This window comes from Vulpes vulpes, chromosome 8 (assembly GCF_048418805.1).
Source record: "Vulpes vulpes isolate BD-2025 chromosome 8, VulVul3, whole genome shotgun sequence".
In the NCBI taxonomy this organism is placed as follows: domain Eukaryota; kingdom Metazoa; phylum Chordata; class Mammalia; order Carnivora; family Canidae; genus Vulpes; species Vulpes vulpes.
This window is the reverse complement of record NC_132787.1, coordinates 2,633,649-2,655,346: the sequence shown is the minus strand read 5'-3', so window position 1 is coordinate 2,655,346 and position 21,698 is coordinate 2,633,649. Positions and strand designations below refer to the sequence as shown.

Sequence of the window (21,698 nt, the reverse complement as noted above, 5' to 3'; positions counted from 1 at the left end):
TCATATTCAATTCTCATAATGACTTTCTGAGGGCGGAGGGCAAGAGTAATAGCTGCCAACGTTTATTGAGCAGCTACTATAGGTAGCTGCTTTACACCCGTCTTCTCGTTTGGTCTCCACAGAGCACCATGGGGAGGCTATCCTATCATGATTTATTCTTGTTTTGTTGAGGCGTCGCGTTCTTGTGAAACTTGGCCGAGGTCACACAGCATGTGCGTGCTGGGCTCATGTTACGGCACAATGGTCTGACCGCAGGATCTTTGCACCTGACACCGGTGGGGGATTGGTGGCTTATCTCAGGGCAGTAGACTCAGGATTTCTCTCCAAACCCCTGTCCCCTCTACTCCTCTCATCCCTGGGGACCGGGGACATTTAGCGATTACCCTCAGCGTCACGTCCCTTCCTGCTATCCCTCCCAGCCCTTCCTGAGCTTAGCCCCTGGTTCTACACTCATTTTCTCCCGGTTCCTGGCTTCTCTCCTTCTGCCACTTGGCTTCCTGCGCAGCATCTCGGTTGGTTGTGGTTCAGATTTCCGGTTCCGAGCTCCCTCCGGTTCTGAGCATGCTCCTGAGCCCTGAGCCCACTTCTAAGACCCCATGAGCGGCGCCCCCCCCCCCCCCGGGGTGATGCCAGGCCCAGGCCTTAACGGGAGGGGTTCAGGAGACTGTAAACTTAGGAATGTGGGAGCTTCCTGGATGTCTCACTGCTGCCTGCAATTATGGGTCTTAGTGGCTCCTCTGCTTGGGCGAAAGCATTGCCCCCAGGGCTGACTTTTAACTCCTCTCCTGGCCTGTTATTTCTCTGCTCAGGTCTGCAAGTTTGAAGCTGTCAGGGAACAATCAGCCCCTTTGCTGGAGGAGGGCTGGGCCGCCCACCCTACGTCAGTGTCCTCAGGAGGCAGTCTGGTTTGGGGAGGGGACGGCATTGCTCTGAATGACACACACAGTAGGAAGGACGGAGCTGCCCAGGGGCTGGGGCCTCTCCAAGAAGGCATCCCAGCAAGAGGCAGGAGGAAGAGGGTAGAGACGCCAGGATGGAGTCTGGCTGGTGGTCCTCCCCAGCCCCCTTCATCTCTCCCATCTCCCCAGCCCAGCATCCTCTGTTCTGAGGGAGGCAGGGAGGATCTGATGTGCCCTGGGCCCTCTATGTGGCCTGGAGAGGAGGCGGATTGTTCTGGGCCGCTTCACTGTGCCATACAGAGGGCTGGACACCAAACACATTACACATGCATTTAATAGACACATTGGGGGGGGCGGGGGCGGAGAAAGAGAGAGAGCCCTCACTCCCAGCAGGCAGCTGATAAGCAGCGTGAAACAGGCGGGCGCCAACCCGCATTGAGCCGGCCTGGGAAACACCCACTCCCCATCTCTGCCTCTGGAAGGTGGGGAGGAAGGAGGAGGCTCTGAAGGGGGAGTCTCCGCAAGATGCTGAATGTGGATCGTGAAAGAGGGCGGGCGTTGGCACAGAGGGTGCAGGGGCGCTCTGGGGACTGTCGGGAGGCTGGGGGCTGGCTGGCGCTGGGGAGTGGGGTTTAGCCAGGACGCCAGGCTTCCTTCCCAGCAGCACAGGTGGGCCAGGGGAGCCGAAGGAGAGGGACCCAGGGATCCTGTCTGCGAGTGTAGACAGGCGAGGTCCCCAAGCAGGCGGGCCTCAGGGCAGAGGAAGGGGAGCCGAGTGGCTGCACCTAATGCTTGTAGCTCTTCCGGCTGGAGGACGTGGTGGAGACAAACTTGACACTGGAGCCGCTGCCACCGAGGCCCCGGCTGCTACTGGCGCTGAAGCTGGAGCCGCCCAGGCCCGCACCCAGGTTGTGGCCGGCGCTGGTGGCGAAGGAGTAGCCGCTGCCCCCGCCGAGGCCCAGACTTCCGCCTCCCATGGCGCTGCCACCGCCGTAGCCGCTGGAAACGGTGGAGGTGACCACGGCTGCCGGGAGGGAGGGGACCGGGTCAGAACCGAGGGCGGGAGAGGAGGCCGGGGCGTCAGGGCCTGTGGCCTGAAGCCCCTGGGGGTGCGGGTGGGGTGGCCTCTCGGGCAGCCTCTGCCTCCTTCTAACCTCCAGGCCCAGGTAGCGAGCTCCGACCGCGCTCGGCCAGGTTGTCCGGGCGGCAGTGCCGCGCTCTCCGGCTGGTTCGGCCTCCTGCCTCCCCTCTGCTACTTAATGCCTCGCTCTTCCTTCCAGAACTTAATGGAGACTTCTCGCCTCCAGGAAGCGATTCCTTCCCTTCGATCCCTTCGCACTCCCCTGCTCTGTGGGCCTGGCTCTGGTGTCTCTCTCCCTTCCTGGGGGGAGGGGGGCGGGCATGCACACACCTCTGTGGGTGTCCTCAGCCTCCGTCCCCCGAATCTCAAAGTAGGGTGACAGACGACCCACGGGCTGGCCCACTCTGCTCCCGTTCTCTCCATGACCTGCTCTTAACTTTTATAACCAACCACCACCTTCAACCTCTAGTGCCCTTACGTTGGGCTCTTCAGAAGGGAAACTGAAATAAAAACGGACTGTTCTGGAATGAATTGTGTCCTCCAAAAAAGTATCGGAGTCAATGCCTGTGAATGCAACCTTATTTGGCAACAGGATCTTGCAGATGGAATCCAGTTAAGATGAAATCACGAGGGAGGGCCCTACCCAATGGGACTCGTGTCCTTATAAGAAGAGGAGGGGCATCCACGTGAAGACAGACACATAGGGGAAGGGCCGTGTGACACAGAGACGGAGATGGGACTGATGCGGGGCAGTAGCACCAGGAGTTGACAGGTACCACTAGGCGCTGGACCAGGTGAGGAAGGAGGCTCCCCTACAGGTTTCAGAGGGGGCACGGCCCCGCTGACACCTGTTTTGAATCTCTAGTCTGCAGAAGTGTGAGACAATACATTTCTCTTGTCTGGAGCCCCCCGGTCTGCGGTACCGCGGTGCGGCCGACTGAGATGGCGCACAGATCACAGACTTGCAGGTGCTTTCAAGAGCAGGGCAACTTCAGAGCTTACGGCAGCCTTCCTCACGACTAGCGGAGGGTCTCCGGGGCTGCCAGACAAGGACATCAGCGAAGGAGGACAGCTGGGTCATTCAGAAGGCTCTGCCTTCTAGAATCATCGGTCAGTACAGTCACTGGTGTTGTGAATCCCGCATCAGGAAAGCCACACGCACTCGTAGGATGCAAGCGGTAAAGCTCATCCCTGTGGGCCTCACGAGGCCAGCAGTGGGCTCTGCAAGTGACTTCTGCTCTTAGCGGCGTGGGCTGTGGCCGCTTGCTCCCCCCACTCCTGTTCCTGAACGGCTGCACCCGCTACCTGCCTTATGGACTCTCACCACCTTGGAAAGGTTGTTTGCTCTGCAGACCTAACCGGAGCAGCAGGGCTTCTCCCCACGCCGTTCCGGGAAGGGGCTGCCTTCCTGGCCGTGCCCTTGGGCCCGGGATGGAGGCATCTTCCTAAGGCCGAGGGCATACTAGGGTTTCGTAAATCCTGTCTGCAGTGAACGCTCGTGTCTGAATTAGACTTGCACCCCCAGCAAGAAAGGTGTGGGATCCCCTGGGAGGTGGTGGGGGGGCAGGACCCGTGCATTGTCTAAACCCATGCAGAAGGGTCACAGCAAACCTCCTATCACCCTCTCTGTGGTGCTCTGTCACAGGCAAAGAGGTAAAAATTGGGACATTAAGATCTCTCTTCTAAAAAATAATAATAAGACTCCTAATATGGCTCTCATCTTAATAAATTCAAGACCTCACACCTCAAAATGAACCTTCTCCGTGGGGTCCCCTCCAAAGGCTCAAGCACTCCCTCCAGCCTCCCGCAAGACGCCGCGTCCCTTGCCCCCAACCACACGCATGCCGACTGACACAGGAGGATGTCATACTCACAGATGTTAACTGGAGAAACGCCCTCTCCGCTCAGCCTGATTGGGAGCAGGGGGGAGAAGGAAGGTTTGTTACTATTATGTCCAGCAGCTTGTGAGCATTTGAAATAACATTTTTGCAATTAAGTGCATTTAAAAAAAACCCCTTTATTATTTTTATTGCAGAACTAAGTGGAGGTTGGAATTATTTAAATACTAGTAGTACTAAAAATAATAATCTAATGCATGACACAAGGCGGAGTTGAGGTTCACAGGAGGAAGGCCTGTAATCTCAGAAACACAGTTTTTGGTTCAAACTGGGTAGACACTTGGAGAAAATTAAAGCTAATCATACACTAGGGCTGTTTGGAGAGGTAGGGCTCGTTAAGGAACAAGATTTCTCTCCCAACAATGGACTGTTGTCGTGCACAGGGCAGTGCTGGGGTGATGAGAGGTGTGGGGCCCCATCTGAGTCATAAACATAACAATGACAATAATCAGCCTGTTATTGTAGCAACTGGAGTGATTTTGCTTTCCACGCTGAGGACAGAACTGGCCTTCGTTCATACACACATAGTCAGAACGGTAAAGAGGGCTGCCTACCTGCCACCTGCATCGTGCCACTTAATTCTCCCCATGACCCCATTAAGCAGCTATTGCTACCTCAGTTTGGTGGATGGGGAAATTGAAAGGTTAATTCACTTGCTCACGGTCACAAAGCTAGATGTGAAGCCAGACTCATCTGGTCCCAAAGGCCAAATCTTCGGCCACTGAACCAAAAGACAGCTAGCATTTTTTTTTTTTAAACACTTGCTGTGTACGTTGTTCTAAGACCTTCATGTCTGGTCCCTTTTTTTTTTTTTTTTTTAACCCTTTTAATAACACATGGGGATAGAAACCATGGTTAGGCTCATTTCACAGGTGGGGAATGAAAAGGTGAAGCAATTCGCCCTCCGTCACACAGCTGGTGATTGGCAGAGCACAGAGCTCCCACTGAGCTTTGGGCATCAGATGATTGGGACTTTTTATTCCATCGCCGAAGAATTTGAGGACCAGGGAAGGGATACTGACTTTCCTGAGATTACACAGCTAGTTAGTGGCCGGCCTGTCTGCACTAATCCTGCGACAACCTATGCTCAGCCCAGAGCCTCTCACACCACATATCCAGACCTGCCGCAGAACCCAATTGCTCCTTTGATAGAATTTGATTACTTAGGACCGGATCAGATCCTAGATTTCTATGGGGTGCGAAAAGCAGTTGTACTCCGAATACGGGCATTTGATAATGATTCACTGGCCTGGAAAGAAATGGCACTTCTTCCCCCACTTCCTGGCCCAGTCCTATCAGCATTTGGCTCCCTTTTCCAGGAGAGGAGGGGGCCGCAGCCACCTGCGTCCCTAGGAATGCTCCGGCAGCTGGAATGGAACTAGTGCCCCTGGCCTCACCTGCACTCCTCGCCCTCCAGCAGCTTGCGGTAGGTGGCGATCTCCACGTCCAGGGCCAGCTTGACGTTCATGAGCTCCTGGTACTCCCTCAGCAGCCGGGCCATGTCCTGCTTGGCCTTCTGCAGGGCCTCCTCCAGGTCCACTAGCTTGGCCCGGGCATCCTTGAGGGCCAGCTCTCCGCGTTGTTCGGCGTCAGCGATGGCCGTTTGCAGGCTGGAACACTACAGGAAGGGGAGGAAGCCGCAGGCCTTACTGACAGCCCCGGGGCATGTGGCGCTTCTTGGGCAGGAGTCACTCCTGGGAACATGGTAGAAGGACCCTGGAGACATGGGTGGGCAAGGAGCTCTCGGCCCTGCCATACACTACCTGCTTCTTGATGCTGTCGATCTCGGCTCTGAGCCTCTGGATCACCCGGTTCATCTCGGAGATCTCTTGCTTGGTGTTGCGGAGGTCATCCCCGTGCCGGCCCGCTGTGACCTGCAGCTCTTCGTACTGACGGAATCAGAGCAGAGTCAGTCACCTCATCCAACGCCTGGACAGGGTACTCCCTGTGTGCGTAACCTGGCCCTCGGGGCCACCGGCAGGCCACCCATTCACTGATCATTCACGCACCGTCTTGCTCACTCACGGGGTGTTATTTCTTAGGCACGTGCTAGGCTCTGGGAGTATCATGGAGAGCATACTCAGACCCCTGCTTACGCTTTATTGGGGGAAATAGATGGTAATTAAATCACCACATTATTGAATTCATAGTACCCACCGGAAAAGTTCTCCGTTCATTGGAAATGAACAGGTAGCGTAACAAAGGAATCTGACCTAGACATGGAAGTTGAGGGGATGGGGTCGGGGAAGCACTTCCAGAGATGGAGGTGCTCCAGTTGCATGATAAAGGATGGGAAGGAGTGACCTAAGTGATAGGCTGGGGAGAGAACATTCCAGACAGGGGAGACAACCTGTGTGAAGACTCTGGGGCAAAAAGGAGCATGGCGAGCTTTAGGGGTGAGAAGGTGGCTTGGTCAGTGTCCTTTGGGGATCCCAATCACAGATCATACATCCAGAGCCATGTGACCATGAATTTTGGTAGCCCTCCGGATGTCAGTGCTGGGGGAGCGGGGGAGAGGTGCAGGGAATAGGTGTTAGATGGAGCCAGGCTGGAGGGGTCATAGTTCTGAAGACTTTGTATCAAAATCCCCCATCTGAGGGAACCTGGGTATGGTGCATATCCAGGATGCACTCATTTCGGAGCAACAAGTGCCCCCTGTCACTTGCCCATACCTTTCCCAAGGAAGAGAGATGCTACCCGAGTGAAGATCTGTCTGGCTTTGGAAGTGCTGAGTGGCCCAGCTCCTCCATTTCTAGATACACATGGTTAAAGGGAGCAGTCGGCCCTACCAACAAAAGGAATTGTTCACTACTAATTTCAACCACTATAAATTTCAACTTAGGGACATCTCACCTCCACTCGCCATCTGCCTCTGCCTCTGCTTCTGCCTCTGCGGTGTGCACCCCTGGCACTTGAGACCCTCTTCCTTTCTACTGCTTTGCAGTGGTAGGGACTAAGGCAGGGCACACAGCAGGGCAAAGGATGGAAGCCACACGTAGGTGAGCAGCTGGCTCTGGAAAGGGTCTGCATTGGGCAGGGAGCTGGTCTCATGGATTGGACTGCCCAGTCTACTCCGCCCTCCAAAGCCGAACCTTCTTCTGGTCATCTGTGACTTTGGACAGTCGCTCTCCATGGTCATCCCAAACCCCCCTCTTCCTGGTATAAACTCTGTTCCTTGGCAAAGTGCTCATGTCTGCCTTCCAGCCCCAAAGAACTGCTTGTGCAGCCTTAAATACCTCCCCCGTCCTTGGTAATCTATTGTCCGTGGATGCTTCCAAATGGAAGGAAGAGCCACCTCTTCTTGGAAGCTTTTTATTAACACGGTCTTTCTCCTTCCATGACCCCCCCCCCATTTACTTCATAGTCTCTCAGACCAAAAATAAACAGTTTGCAATTTGCTTATTTACAACTCTGTAACCCTATGTGTTGAATAAATAAGCCATTTAGAAATAGCTCTATGACTATTTCTGGGTTGCGTTGGAGTCTCACCCAGCCCCGACCAGATCCTAAGTGATATGGGGACAAGGGCTGTCCTGAGCACCTTGCATTCCCTGAGCACATGTTAGTGTGTATGGTTGGGTTTCCACACCCATTTCAAGTTGACTCTTCATGGTAAGGGACACTTCTGCCCCATTGAAAGAAACAGAAATGCTCATGTATTTCCTGACATTCATGGATAAATGATTATTTGGGGCTTCAGGTAACAGTCATCCTGGAATCTATCACAGAGATGCCCACACTGACCTTGGTCTGGTACCAGGACTCAGCCTCAGCCCGGCTGCGGTTGGCGATGTCCTCATACTGGGCCTTGACCTCAGCGATGATGCTGTCCAGGTCCAGGCTGCGGTTGTTGTCCATGGACAGCACCACGGAGGTGTCACTGACCTGGGTCTGCATCTGGGACAGCTCCTGCAGAGCCAGTAAACCCAGCGTCACCAAGGCATAAAAAGAAAGGTTCTTGAAATCACGCTATTGACTACCTGTCCAGGTCAGGAGTCCCTTCTTTGGCATCCCTGGCAGGGGTTATTCCAGCCCTTCCTTGGGCACTTGCAGCCATTCAAGAACCCCCATGCCAATCCCTGAGAAGCTTCAGGGTCCCAGATCAATGTGATGGGGGTGTGACCCCCAGGATGGCTTCTCAAGACTCCCACTTGGGTGTTTTCCCTGAGTATGAAGGGTGGGTCACTGTTCTCTGGGCCAATAATATTGAGTTGAATATGACATATGTTGCTTCACATGCCAGCATAAAAGATTTCTTTAGGATGGAGAGAGTTTTAGGACCCTGCTTCCCTCTGTACAGTATGACTTCATCACTCCCACTTCCCTCTCCCCGTCAAAGACCCAGGTCTCTGCCTTCCCAGTGGTAGTGCCCAGAATGAGGCATCTTCAGAGGGCAGGAAGCACCCTGACCAATGAGTTGAGGGGCAACTTCTTTTTGAACTTTTCTGGGAGGGGAGAGGGAGAGATCTATCTTGATTCCTTGGGAATGCTACCCAGGGACCTGGGATTCGAGAATCGGCACTCCCTCCATGCTATGCTGTGGGGTCGGGGGAGCAGCCTCAGAGCTGGAGCTGGGTTTAGTGTGGCAAGATACCAAGCAGTTCTCCCAGGTGCTCATGACCACCCAAGTCCCAAATTGGAGCATCTGGGGCCTGATGGGTGGAGGCCCTACATAGATGACATTCTCTGCGCCATCCTTTTCTTTCCAGGCTCCAGACCTAGGAGGAACAAAAGCATCTGCAGGCTCTTACAGCCTCAAAGAACATCCGCAAGAAGTTGATCTCATCGGTCAGAGAGTTGACTTTGGCCTCCAGTTCCACCTTGTTCATGTAGGCTGAGTCCACGTCCTAGAACAACAGCACAGGATGCTCCTCTGAGACCCCAGCCCCAAGCAGTGAGCCCAGAAGAAGTTGGACCGACTCCTCCCTGGCCCTTCCAAGTTAGATTTCAGCAAACTCTGAGTCTGGGCTTTGGGGTGGGGGTGAGTGATTGTGGAGAACAGGGGGCTTGAGTTCCCTGAGCTCACAGAGACCTTACAGAGTTAGTGGGGCCCTATACCGAGGGAGCATTTGGGCAGATTTGAGCTCTCCAGATACTCTCAAGGGTTATATGAGTCCCAAGGGTCATGTCTCCCCATAGTCCAAAGATTCAGGGTCTTGGGAGTCCCAAGGGTCACGTCTCCCCTACTCCAAAGATTCAGTTTAGAATCTTCTCCTTTGAGAGACACTTCCACCCACCTTCTTCAGGGCCACAAACTCGTTCTCAGCGGCGGTGCGCTTGTTAATCTCGTCCTCGTACCTGTAAGCACAGAGGAGAGGGGGCGTGCGGTTGAGCAAGTGTCCAGGTGAACTCTTCCCGGGCTGAGGAGCGTTTCTGGTGTAGCAAGAGCTCAGAGACCTCAAATCCTTTCCGGCTCTTCTGCTGACCTATGTGTGACTTGGGGTGATTCACTTAACCTTTATTTCTCCCTCTATAAAAGGGGAATCATTTCGTCTGCCAGAAGTTCTTTTTTTTTTTTTTTTTCTCCTTCTTCTTCCTTTTGTAAGACTAGAAGGTGAGCACGGAACTACAAGAATAGAAATTTGTACTTATGAAACTCTACCTTGTGACCTTTAAAACACTTGGCTGCCTCAAGTGGCTTCTGGAACTATGGGGTAAATTTTGCTTGTTCAGGAAGGAGACCGTTCCTGGTAGATTTTGCTGTATTTTTACTGAACCTCAGAGCAGCCATGTGAGCAGCGGGTTTTTTAGTAAACAGAAGTGGCTCTAACTCTGAAGCCATGGGTCGGCCATCCCTTGGGAGGACCATCCCCTTTTGTTGGACACCTCACCTACTGTAGCCTGGATGATGGCCAAATTTTGCCTCCCTCGGGACGAGGGAGCTTGTACACTAGCGAGTCTCCTGGGATTGCATCCCCTCAATAATAGGCAGTGCTTTGGGGGTTAAAGAATACTTTGGCTGTGAAATGGTATTTTGCCTTTCAGAGTATCAGTGATGCAGACATCACTTTGCAGTCATGTGGACAGGTCAGGGTAGGCTTCTTGGGAATAGTGATGCATGAGACGAGAGTCCCTTTGTCGCCCTACACCGTGCTATCTTCAAATCACAGAATGACGCCTGCAAGTTCCAAGCTCCCTGCTGGCACTGGCCTTTGCCCCTTTGCACCTCGCTGCTCCTTATAGAGACGAGTCCCGGGACTACTGTGCGTGACCGGAAGCCCGTCTTCCCCTTACCTGACTTTGAAATCTTCCACGACGTCCTGCATGTTCCTCAGCTCGGCGTCTAGCCTGCCCCTCTCCGTCGTGACGCTGTCCAGCTGCCGGCGGAGGTCGTTGATGTAGGCGTCGAAGAAGGGCTCCAGGTTCTGCCTCACTGTCTTGGAGCCCTGCTCCTGAAGGAGCTCCCACTTGGTCTCCAAGACCTTGTTCTGCTGCTCCAGGAAGCGCACCTGGAGGGGGCCAGAAGGAAACCTTGAGAAACTGGGGAGGCAGAGCCAGACACTCCAACTAATAAGGGAGAGAAGAAAAATATACTTTGTCACCTGATACCCAACTGTCGGCTACATAACTGATGGCTCCAAATTGGAATGAGAAAGCCCTTGGAGCTACCCCACAGGTCTCAGGGGCTTCCACCCATACACCCGGGGCTTCCAGAGAACTGATGGGGTGGGCTTGGGGGTCTCTATGGGGAGGCTCTCCTCTTGGGTTGAGTGTCTCGACAACACCTGCTCTGGGTGAGGTTAGTTTGCTCAATGGAAACTCCTCCTGCGGAGAACAACTCGACTCTTCCCTTCGTGTTGGCTGAACCAACCACATGGCTTCCAGGGAAATGAGGGAGATTTCAAGGGCCTCTGGGGCAGTCTGGCCCCACTTGTGAGGTACCTGTGGAGCTGATGCATTTTTCCACAGGGAGGCCGTTGTGATACTGCTCCCTGTCGGGGCGAGGGCCTCTCCAAGAGTTCCTGCCACCCCGACCCAAGGGGCGCGCATGCGGCCCCCGGCCTCACCTTGTCGATGAAGGAGGCGAACTTGTTGTTGAGGGTCTTGATCTGCTCGCGCTCCTCTTTCCGCACCCGCTGGATGGCGGGGTCGATTTGCAGGTTCAGGGGAGTCAGGAGGCTCTGGTTGACCGTGACCTCCTGGATGCCTCCGGGGGGGCACACGGTGAAGCCCAAGGCCCCGTAGCCTCCTCCGGCTGCGCCCCCATAGCCAAATCCACTGCCGGTCCCAAACCCGCCGCTGGCCCTGCCACCAAAGCCACTTCGGAAGCCGCCGCCACAGCCCCCAGTGGAGAGCCGCCGGGTGCCCCCCACGTTGTAGAGGCTGCGGCTCCCGAAGGCGGCCCCCCCGCTGCTCAGCCTGCCCGGCCCGGTGCTGCCCCCCGTGGAGCGGGCCACGGAGAGCGAGCTGAAGCGGGAGCGGCCCACGGCCGGGGTGGAGGCCGAGGCCGTGCTGAAGCTCCTGCGGCCGCAGGGCTGGAAAGTGACGCTGGGCTGCCTGGACATGGTGGCTGGGCGAGGCGGCGAGAGCTCCTGACACGGGTGCGTGCGAAGGGGATGGAGAGCACGGGGCGCCCTGGCTTTTATGGGGCCCCGGGAGGGCGGGCGCTGCTCAGGCGGCCTCTGATGGCATCCCCCAGGCATCCGCCCCTCCGGGCCGTGTCAGGGCCACTGGCTGCCTCCCTGCCACCCCCCTCCCCCCGCCGTGGAAACTCCTTTCCAGTCGCAACTTGATCAGCAGACGGATGAGAAGCTCGCTAATTGCCTTCAGTCATGTCCTAATCATGCATCTAATGGGCTCTAAAAACACCGCCTGGTTTCTAAACCGCTTTCTTACGCTTGGGACCCACTCCCTCCTGTGCAAACATCGGTGTCAAAACAAGTGTCTGTGATGCCCTGTTTCCCAGGCCCTCCCGTTCCTCCTCCGCTGTGCTCCTTGCTCCTGAGCCTTTGCTCAGCAATTACCCGCCGTGTCCCCTGCTGCCCCCGCCCTCCCGCTGTCCTTCCAGGTCCTAAAAATCCTGCTCGGCGCTCATCTTCCTTAGGAAACCACCCGGTTTTGATTGCCCCTTGGTTTTCCTCATATGCTTCCCTCTGTGTCGTGCAGGTCACACCTGATTTCCCTGCGGCAGGAGCATGTGCTCATGCACACACACACACACACGCACACGCACACACACCCCTGCGCCCCTACATCCTGTCTGCTCCACTAGGGGACTCTCCGGACCAGACCCTCTGTCTGCTGTGGAGACAAGTTGTGAGTATGGGGAAGGTGGGTTTGAGTCCCGGCCCCGTCTCTTACTAGTCGTGAGCATGTATGACTGAAGGGTCAGCAGCATGTCCGTCCTGGGGCAGGGTCAGTGGGGATTTGAAAGGAACACCACACATGTTCTTTTTCTCCATAATTTTAAAAAAAGTTTTTATGTGTTTATTTTTATGTATTTATTTTTTTTATGTATTTATTTAGAGATAGATGAGAGAGAGAGAGAACCCAAGTAGGGGGAGCGGCAGACAGAGGGAGAGGGAGAAGCAGGCTTCCCGTGGAGCAGGGAGCCCGACACGGGGCTCGATCCCAGGACCCCAGGATCATGACCTGAGCCGAGGGCAGATGCTAAACCGCCCGAGCCACCCGGGCGTCCCATCTTTTTCTTTAATAACAGGCTTGGGGTCCTGGTAGGAAGATAGCACTGAAGTACATTAATTTATAAAAAGCTGCTATACCATAAAGCACTACCTCCCAGCTTTGTCTGAGGCTGCTTTATTCCAGAAGCTTCCCAGGCTGGCCATCCCCATTCAAGGCCGGGGATCCCTGGCTTTCCGTCTTCATCAGAAGAGCTCCAGTAGTTGCACCGAGTGGAGGGCGCCCGAGACATTGGTCTTGCTTTCCTTGTTGGTCTTGTGGACTGTGCCCTGCAAGCTCCTGGCCTCGCCCTTTTCTGCATCCCATCCCCTGACTACCGTGGGGGGAGAGCCAGACAGAGAAACGGTCAGATTTTGTTTTGTCCTCCTGACCGCTTACTACCCGCAGTGGTTTCGAGAGCGAGCAGAGTGAGAGCGGAACCCAGATGTGTTCAGTTTCCGGACACAGAGTCCCTGAATCGGCAATTAAGCGGACAGTGGTCCTCAGCTCTGGAGAAGCAGAGCCCGAGTCCGTGACCTTCCCACACGGGTGTCCTTTCAGAGACACACGTGTAAGGCTGGGGTAGCAGAGGCTCACCTGCCTGGAATGACAGCTGGGCACTTGCAGTGGCGGCTCTGTTCACTGAGCTATTTCCTCCCTGGGGCGGAGGCAGGCAGGGGAGGTGGGCGGTGGGCGGTGGGGGGTGGGGGGAGCTTTCCCTCTGTTGAGAGATCGTTCGCGAGTCTCGGTTTCCAGGGAACCTATGAATCATGGCTTTTGTTGATACAGGGCAAGAGGAGCATAGGAGCTCTCCCGCCTGGCTGCTAAGGCGCTCGGGCCCCGCCGGGTGGTGCGTGCGTCTGGGGCGGAAAGAATAATCGTCTTTGTTTTCCGTAGTCATCGCATGATAATCTCTTTCTCAGAGAAGAGGCATTTGTCTCCTGACCTGTGCTGAGCAAACCCTTCGGAGCTTTCTACGGAACAAAGGCCGAAGGAGCGTTAGGGCCCAGGGAGCGCCTTAGCCCACGTCCGCGGGAATGGGGGTCACCTCTGCTGCCTCCCATCACACTTTCCATGAGGCAGCTGACCCCAATCTGCCTCCCTTCCCAGGTCGTTCCTTTCTTTCCACGCCGTCTCCCGGGAGCCCCATTCCCAGGCTTTACCTCTCATCCCGTTTCCATTTGCCTCCGTGTCTGGGGCTGCCCATTTCTTCTCTTCTCTTCTAATTTTCCCACCCAAACTTGTTTCCGGAGCTGGACTGTCCCACTCACTGGCCTTGGTGACATTAGATGGAAATGGATAACGTCTTTCACGTCTCTTCTTTCTTTACCCCCTTTTCTGTGACCTTTGACCTTCATCATGACCTTCCCCGTCCCCCCACGCCCCACCCGGTGAACGTGAATGCTTAGGACACCCCAGCCCCCTTGACGGCCTGTGTCACTGTCTGCTTTAAATTCTCGAAACTTAAAAATAAATAAATAAATAAATAAATAAATAAATAAATAAATAAACAAATAAATTAAAAAAGCCTCGAAACTTGAGACTACTAATACTGTCTCTTTCCTTTCTGCCGTGGGAAGTTTTCTGTTTCGGTGTTGACGCCCTTTATAATTCTGCCTAAAACTCACCCCCGGGAAGGCTTCTCAGATAAACCACACGCAGGTACTGATGCCTCCCTGCCCGTTTCCTGAGACCACCTGTGTTTGGCTTGCGAGTCCCTGGGTTTTTCCACTGCTTTGGTTTTCTGGTCGTCCTGGAGCTAGTTTACCTGTGAGGGTTAAGGAGGTTCCTTTCCTCCTGACTTGCCTCCTAGGACCCTAAATGGAACTGTGGCAAAAGTGCACCCAAGCTGGGTTGTCCAGCTTAGAGAAGAGCTGCATGTTCCCCTCTGCTCTCTACTTCTGAATTCCTCTGACTCGCTGTCACTGAGTCTGTCCGGAGGCATTTTCTTGAGGTTTGGGGGAGGGTGGATCAAGAGCCGTGGCATGTGCTCCGCTGCCCCAGGTTGGGAGGCCAGACTCTCTGGTTTCCCTGTTTCCTGTCCGCCCTGCTCAGGGTGGGCTCTCCTGTCCCCAGAGGCACACTGAGGTCCTTGGCTGTGGTAGGTTTTGAGGAGGTCAGGCTGGGCTGGCAGTCAGGACTGTGGAGGTCAGGGGAGGCAGAGAAAAAGGCCATGGAGGCCGAGGGGGTCCGTGGGGAGCACACCAAGGAGCTTTGGCTTCCTACTAGGCCAAGGCCAGAGAAGGGCAGGCTGGATGGAGATGGAGGGGGTTAGGTGATTCCTTAGAGCAGACGGTTTTAATGCACAGAGCCAAGTCCCTGACCCAGTATCAGAGGACCCAGCCCCCAAACCCTGTGCCTCCAATCCCTCACTACACCGGGACGGGCGTCTCGTACTATCTTTAGTTAAGAACTATTGATCAGGGGATCCCTGGGTGGCACAGTGGTTTAGCACCTGCCTTTGGCCCAGGGCGCGATCCTGGAGACCCAGGATCGAATCCCACATCGGGCTCCCGGTGCATGGAGCCTGCTCCTCCCTCTGCCTGTGTCTCTGCCTCTCTCTCTCTCTCTCTCTCTGTGACTAACATAAAAAAAAAAAAAAAAAGAACTATTGATCAGCACCTACTGTGTGCCGGATGTTCCCTGTTGCAGGCATGGGGGATCCAGCAGTGAACAAAGCACACATAACTCCTTCTTCCTGGAGTAGACGCTGAAAGAGAAAGGGGAGCCGAGGCTGTCTGGAGGGGCAGCCACATGTGGTTCTGCGGGTTTACAGCTTCCAGGGCCTGAGCTCACAGAAGATAACTCTGTTGTGGTGCCTGAGACATCGCGACCAGAAACCCTTTCCTACCTGGGCTATCGGTGCATGCCAGGGCAGCCGGCTTCTTTCAGGTTTGGTACCTCTGAGAGTCGCCACCCACCCTGCCTCTGCGGGGGTCAGACCCTCCACCCCACAGCCCCCTTTGCTCCTGCTTTTAGTGGTAATATCTGCTCTCCAAAGGGCACTTTATGTGCCAGTCAATCTCAAGAAGCCACCAAGATTCAAGACTTGGGATACCTAAGGGCTCATGGCCAGACCTCGCTTGGTCTGCTCCCTTCTGCTGCCGACACAACCAGGCATTTCCCTGGGGTCCAGATTTGATGGGTAGGCAGCCCTCACGTCCCTTTCAGACAATTCTAGCAACAAAATGGGGGTGCTCTTTTCATTCCAGCTTGGGTTTAAGCAAAGGTGGAACAATCCCTTCCTTCCACAATCAAGTTCTTCAGACGCACCCAACAGACGTGCACATGGCAAAGCATGAACACATGGACACGCATGTCTTTTTTTAAAAAAAGATTTTATTTATTTATTCATGGGAGACACAGAGAGAGGCAGAGACCCAGGCAGAGGGAGAAGTAGGCTCCCTGTAGAGGCCTGATGTGGGACTCGATCCCAGGACCCCGGGGTCACGCCCTGAGCCGAAGACAGATGCTCAAGCCCTCAGCCACCCAGATGTCCCAGACACGTGTGTCTTAAGAACAGTCACAAAACAGTCTAGATGTGACGTGGTGGTGCTGAGTGTGTCCGGGGAGAGAAGTGACATGAAGGGGTAGAATCAGGTCTTTGGAGCCTGAAGGAGCCTCAGCGATGAGGAGACCCGTTACAAGAACTGTCTGAAGGTGATGCACCTGTTTGGTAGCTGAGCTGGGATCCTGACTCCTTCTGCTGCCATTTGCCTGGATCCTGCCCCCCTTCACAGCCAGTGAGAAAAGCCCCTGCTGCCCAGGAAGCACAGTTGGGGCCCCTCCTGGAGGGAAGGGGTGGTACGATGCCAGAGTCTCAAGGGGCGCCCTGTGGGACCCCAAAGAAGGCACCTGCAGGGATTTAGACAAGAAAGGCTTCAGAGGTGTGTCTTGGCCAGCCACCGCTAACCCCTTTAATGGCTTCATTTGTTTGCCAGATCAAGGTGCTTCACCAAGAGTCTCCAGGTGCTGCTGAGGAGCAGCGGCCAAACAGGGACACTGCTGGGAGAGGAAAGTGGGGGATGAACGGGATGCCCCTGTGGCTCTTCCTGGGTGCCTGTGAACAGAGAGCTCAATACCTAGAAGCCCTGGCCAGCTGGAATGGCGTGCCCCAGCCTGTGGGCATAGGCTGGGTGGGCTGGGTGATACTGGTGCACTGCGGGAGGCTGTTGACACCATCCACTGGCTCCTTCCGGGGCTCCAGGGTGCTGTCGAGGTCTGGGGTGTGTGTCACAAGCTGGGAAGTAACAGCCGGAAGCCATGCAGGGCTTGGCACCATGTCACTGTCTCATAAACTTGGACATCATGGAAGCCCTTCCCTCCTTCTTGCCTTCCAGTGTCATCATCTCTCACCCCCCAGTTATACCCGAGAGGCACTGCTGGCTGAAGCCTTCATCCAACATGCGTCTGTTCATTTGTTCATTTATTTTTTCAACGGAATATTCATTGAGACCTACAACGTGCTGGGTCCTGGGCTATGACAGTGGAGGAGGCGCCGTCATCCACACTGCCTCAAGGAAAGGAACCACGGTGGTAGGATGTCATCATATGAATACGAATAGGCCCAGCATGTGTACAGGGAACTCTGGGACTCCAGGCAGGGACACCCCCTCCTTGCAGGCCAGGCCACGACCTGGGGTCTAGACCCCCCTGGCCCTTGTCATTCATTTCAGCTCCAGAAAAGTCCACGAAGTATACCTTAAAGAGGTTCCCTATTTCTGGATGATAAGAGTGAGGCCCGGAGTCCCACAAGAAGCGGAGAGTAAAGCTGGAAGTAGGGTTGTTGTTTCCTATCCTCTTGCACAGTGTCTGTGCCCATGGCACACTGGTCCCCGGTGTGCTAGACACGCAGTCATGGTTGCACGTGACTCTCACCCCCACGGACCTGCTGGGCTGTGGGGAAGAGAAGATGGACGCATATGGCACAATGAGAGACATACAAGAGGCCAAATAACAGAATTTAAAATATGCAGTTCAGATAATGTGTGTCATGATCGATCACATGATGGACCTTAAGGGCTTCAGGTGAGCCTTACTCTCCCCATGGGCTCCGAAGACCATGTTTCCAGCACACACATGAGGACGCAGCCTGGCATAAAAGGAGAGGCTGGGGGCCCTGGTTTGGTTTAACATTCCTCATGGATAAATCACAGAGTGAATCCGTCATGGATACTCAAGATGGGATTGCATCTATCTGCTGAGCGCACACCCACCTTGTCTGTAAAGCTGTGCTCCTGAGACATCTCTGACGCATCATTTACCTGGGAGTTTCCATGGGCAGGAGCTTCTGCATGTGGGGCTGTGTTTTCCACCAACCCCTGGAGGGCCGGACCCATGGAGCACCCAGCTCTGTGACCTAGGAGTGCCTGCCTCATGATGAGTGTCATGCTGGGCCACCTGACAGCTGGCCGACCGGTGGGCACCACGTGAGCACACACGGATGATGAGGACAGTGACAATGATGATGATGATGATGTCTGGAAACCGAGAGCCATTAAGCCGGGAGTGATTGGCTCAAGGTAAACTAGAGAGTAGATACCTCTCTGTGCTCTGCTTTAGGAGGGGTAAACATTCAAAGGCACAGAGACAGAGGGTAAAAAATTAAGGCCCATTAAGGGCTCATTATTACAAAAGAATTTGTCTCTTAGAAGAAGCCACTCAGGGATCCCTGGGTGGCGCAGCGGTTTGGTGCCTGCCTTTGGCCCAGGGCGCGAACCCGGAGACCTGGGATCGAATCCCATGTCGGACTCGCGGTGCATGGAGCCTGCTTCTCCCTCTGCCTGTGTCTCTGCCTCTGTCTCTCTCTCTGTGATGACCATCATAAATAAATAAATAAATAATATTAAAAAAAAAAAAAAAAGAAGAAGCCACTCAGCAGAGGACTCTTTGAATTAGCTGGCTTTCTTGGTGTGCACTCGGAGGACAATGGATGGATATGCAGCTTTGCAGGGGATCTTGTAGGGTGCAGAGCCGAGCATGCTTCTGGAATCAATTGTGATTAAGCAGTTTTGAAGGGGCCAGCACCACGTGTGTGATGCGGGTTACATCTGAGCAGCCAGGACACTGCTCTCAGCTCCCTTCCTGGAAAAGGGCTGAAAGGAGGTGTGACCCCGCAGACAGGTGTCTCTTAGTGGCCTCTGTGAGATTTCCTCTGGTGGGCATTCTGGATATGGTCCGATCTGGCCAATGAGAGGCACTAACTCCTTTTAAAGGAATGTGTCTAAGGGCTTTTCCTTCTCCCTCCCCCCCTGAGAACTGGTTTATCAAGCAAGAGTTGACCAACTTGGAGTGAACCCAGAGACTAATGAATATGACGAGGGAATTGGGAAATAGGAGGTATGGGGAGCGGGGAAGGGCGTTAGGGTCGACCAGTCAGGCTCTTGGTTGTTGTCGGAGCCACCAACTGATACACTTCAACCCCAGCGAGAAGAATTCAAGTCGGAATCCAAGGGCCTCTGGGCTTTACTGGTCAACGGGGAAGTCCTCTCTCCAGAGAAGTGCTGAGGCTTCTGTAGATTCTTTCTGGAATGATTTAGAGGGCGTGATTCTGCAATAAATGGAGTTCTGTTTTGTTTGTTTTGTTTTGTGGAGCATTTAATGTCTCGATGAGATAAGCACCTATGATTCTGCACCCTGATAAGGTTGTTAAGGCATCATGGTATCTAATTTTAAGCTACGATTTTCCTACATCTTTAAAAATTTCCCCTCGAAGGAACTGACATCCACTTAGCCTCTCCAAAGTGTACCTACCTTTCTTTTTTTTTTTTTTTAATTTTTATTTATGATAGTCACACACAGAGAGAGAGAAAGAGAGGCAGAGACACAGGCAGAGGGAGAAGCAGGCTCCATGCACCGGGAGCCCGATGTGGGACTCGATCCCGGGTCTCCAGGATCGCACCCTGGGCCAAAGGCAGGCGCTAAACCGCTGCACCACCCAGGGATCCCCTGTACCTACCTTTCTTAAAGTTATTTGCAGTGTCTACAGCCCAGCTATGCCACAGGGAATCTTAAGCGGCTTTGCTGGGTAGCTTTGCTGGGCTGCTGAGTCACATAGGACCTGTATAAGGCTGGGCAGGCACTTTGTGAGGCGGGGGTAACACAGCTAAAGGTAGTCACATTCCACTCATCACTCCCTCATCACTGAGGAATGAGCGAGGAGTCCGAGTAGGGGAGATGAGGCTTCAGGGACTAGCGGGGGTTTTAGGGAAAGGCAGGACAAAATAAAGCTTGGACAGTGTCCAGGGCCGGGGGAGGAAAGAGCAGTAAGCTTGCCAGCTTGGGCAAAAGCAGTCATTCCTCTTCCTTCCAGTGTGGGCTGCGATTCTCAAGCCCAGGGGCAGCACTGCGTGGTGTTTGCCCGCTGCGTGTGAGTGTATGTCACCAGCTGATGTCATCATCTGGCGGACGTGGGCAGACGCCCCAACGAGGTGAGGGGCGCACTCGGGTGTCTGCGGGCAGCAGCCCAGGGTAGTGGCGCCTCCACCAGAGGGCGAGCAAAGCAAAGAAGGGGACCGGGGTGGTGGGGGAAGGCCAGGTCAGGGCCTCCTCTGCTGCACCTCTGCCCGTGGCCAGAGGGGGAACTGATGGAGCCAGAGTCCGGGGTGGGGCGAGACCACGCGGACCTCCCTAACACTGGGGGAGACCCAGATTCCGACAGGAGGGAGGTGGGTCCTTGGATGCTGGTTTCTGCCTCTTAGTCATTTATAACCTCATCATTACAACTGGGATAAAATGTCGTGACATGAGTGGGTCCAGAGATAAAAAACTCTCAGGCACTGCCTTCCTGTAATTAGAAAATATGATGAAGAGACGGGGTTCTCATTCACCACGAAAACTCTGAGACACCTAGGGATGCCTGACAGCGACAGTACCAATGAAGCAAAATGCGCAAGAACAACCGGAAAAGATTGAAAACGAACCAAGAGGAGGAATTGCCGTCCCAGAAATCAATAGTAATTACAGTGGTGTGATCGCATGAAGAGATCAAGGGAGCAGAAGAGAAGATGTATGAATTCAGCGTGTAATGAAAGGGATACTTTTTACTTTTAAATAAAGTAAAACTTATTTTTTTTTACTTTATTTAAAAAGCCTGTGTGTCTGGGGAGATGAGGATGCTTATCTTGACGCAGCAGAAAGGTACAAAAAGGAAAATAGCGATGATCCAAATTCCCACCCTTTAGAATCAATCACTATGATTATTTTGACTGATTTGTTTTCACCCTTATTTCCATGTTAATGTCTTTTAATAAATCACATACATAAGAAGCAAACACAATGTCCCTTAAAAACAATTCATGGCTCCAGTTCCTGCTAAGATGGTCAATCAGTTGGACCTGGTTTGTCTCCCTCCCTCAGGATCAATTTTGAGAAATTTTAGAAACGCGTGGAAGGTATGGATGCTTGGAGCTACCAATGACAACCACAAGAACTTCCAGGAAGCCCAGGGGGTGTCCGAGGCTGTCTGAGCTGATTGTAGGGGCAGGTGGGTAGCAGCAGCCTGAGGCCAAAGACTAAGGTATCAGGGAGGGGACAGTTTGGAGGGAGGAGTCTGAAGTTTGGTCCTTGCCTACTGTTTGCCTCTTTATAATAGAAATCCAGGGCGGTGGCCTGACCCCCAGCGTCCGTGTCTGCAGGTCAATAAGACAGTAGATTTATCTACGTAGTAGGTAAGATCGCTAGATTTACCCAATGAAAGTACAAGATACGCAGTTCACTTTGAATTTCAGGTAAATGACACTTAAATTTTCAGTGTAAGTGTGTTCTGTGAAATATTTGGGTGATCGGACTAAATTTTTTATGCCGCTTATGTGATATTCAAATTTAACTGTATGTCCTCTCTTTTGACCCAAATCATAGGTGACTGGAATAGTAATCCTCCCCCACGTATCAAGCCTCCTGGCATGTAATTGGCCTCCACAGGGCTGGGGACTCATGTGGCCTTGACTCAAGGGTGTACGGCCTGTAGGTAACCTGCTGTCATGGAGTTTCTCACGTGGGGAAGGAGAACCAGAGCCTGAGCCTGGCTCATGGGGAAGTCGCTGCCAGCTTTCGGGATTTTGTGCAGAGTGGCAGTTCCTGAGTTTTTCTTGCATGCCTTGGCCTTAAACTCTGGAGCTGCATAATAGCCTCCCCCAGCTCCAAAGCTTCTGCTTAGCCGTCTGTTCAGCAGTCAGACCACTGCCCACCTGTGGACAACCA

General features: G+C 53.9%; 1 protein-coding gene across 1 annotated transcript; it reads right to left on the bottom strand.

Annotated features, from left to right (window-relative positions):
- Positions 1–1,215: 1,215 nt before the first annotated feature.
- LOC112920997 (keratin, type II cytoskeletal 75) lies at positions 1,216–11,509 on the bottom strand. Its single transcript, XM_026000034.2, has 9 exons — positions 10,886–11,509; positions 10,113–10,327; positions 9,116–9,176; positions 8,630–8,725; positions 7,623–7,787; positions 5,642–5,767; positions 5,276–5,496; positions 3,855–3,889; positions 1,216–1,923 (listed from the first exon to the last, which is right to left on the bottom strand). The coding sequence occupies exons 1-9, from the start codon at positions 11,381–11,383 to the stop codon at positions 1,685–1,687; spliced, it is 1,656 nt and encodes a 551-aa protein (XP_025855819.2). The 5' UTR covers positions 11,384–11,509; the 3' UTR covers positions 1,216–1,684.
- Between the last annotated feature and the right edge of the window lie 10,189 nt (positions 11,510–21,698).

Excerpts from the sequence above, each read along its gene's own strand:
- LOC112920997 (XM_026000034.2), bottom strand. The coding sequence starts at position 11,383 with ATGTCCAGGCAGCCCAGCGTCACTTTCCAGCCCTGCGGCCGCAGGAGC. Across the intron at positions 8,726-9,115 it reads AGTTTGTGGCCCTGAAGAAG|GACGTGGACTCAGCCTACAT; the intron begins GTGGGTGGAAGT and ends CTGTTGTTCTAG. Across the intron at positions 5,768-7,622 it reads AGTCCTGGTACCAGACCAAG|TACGAAGAGCTGCAGGTCAC; the intron begins GTCAGTGTGGGC and ends TGATTCCGTCAG.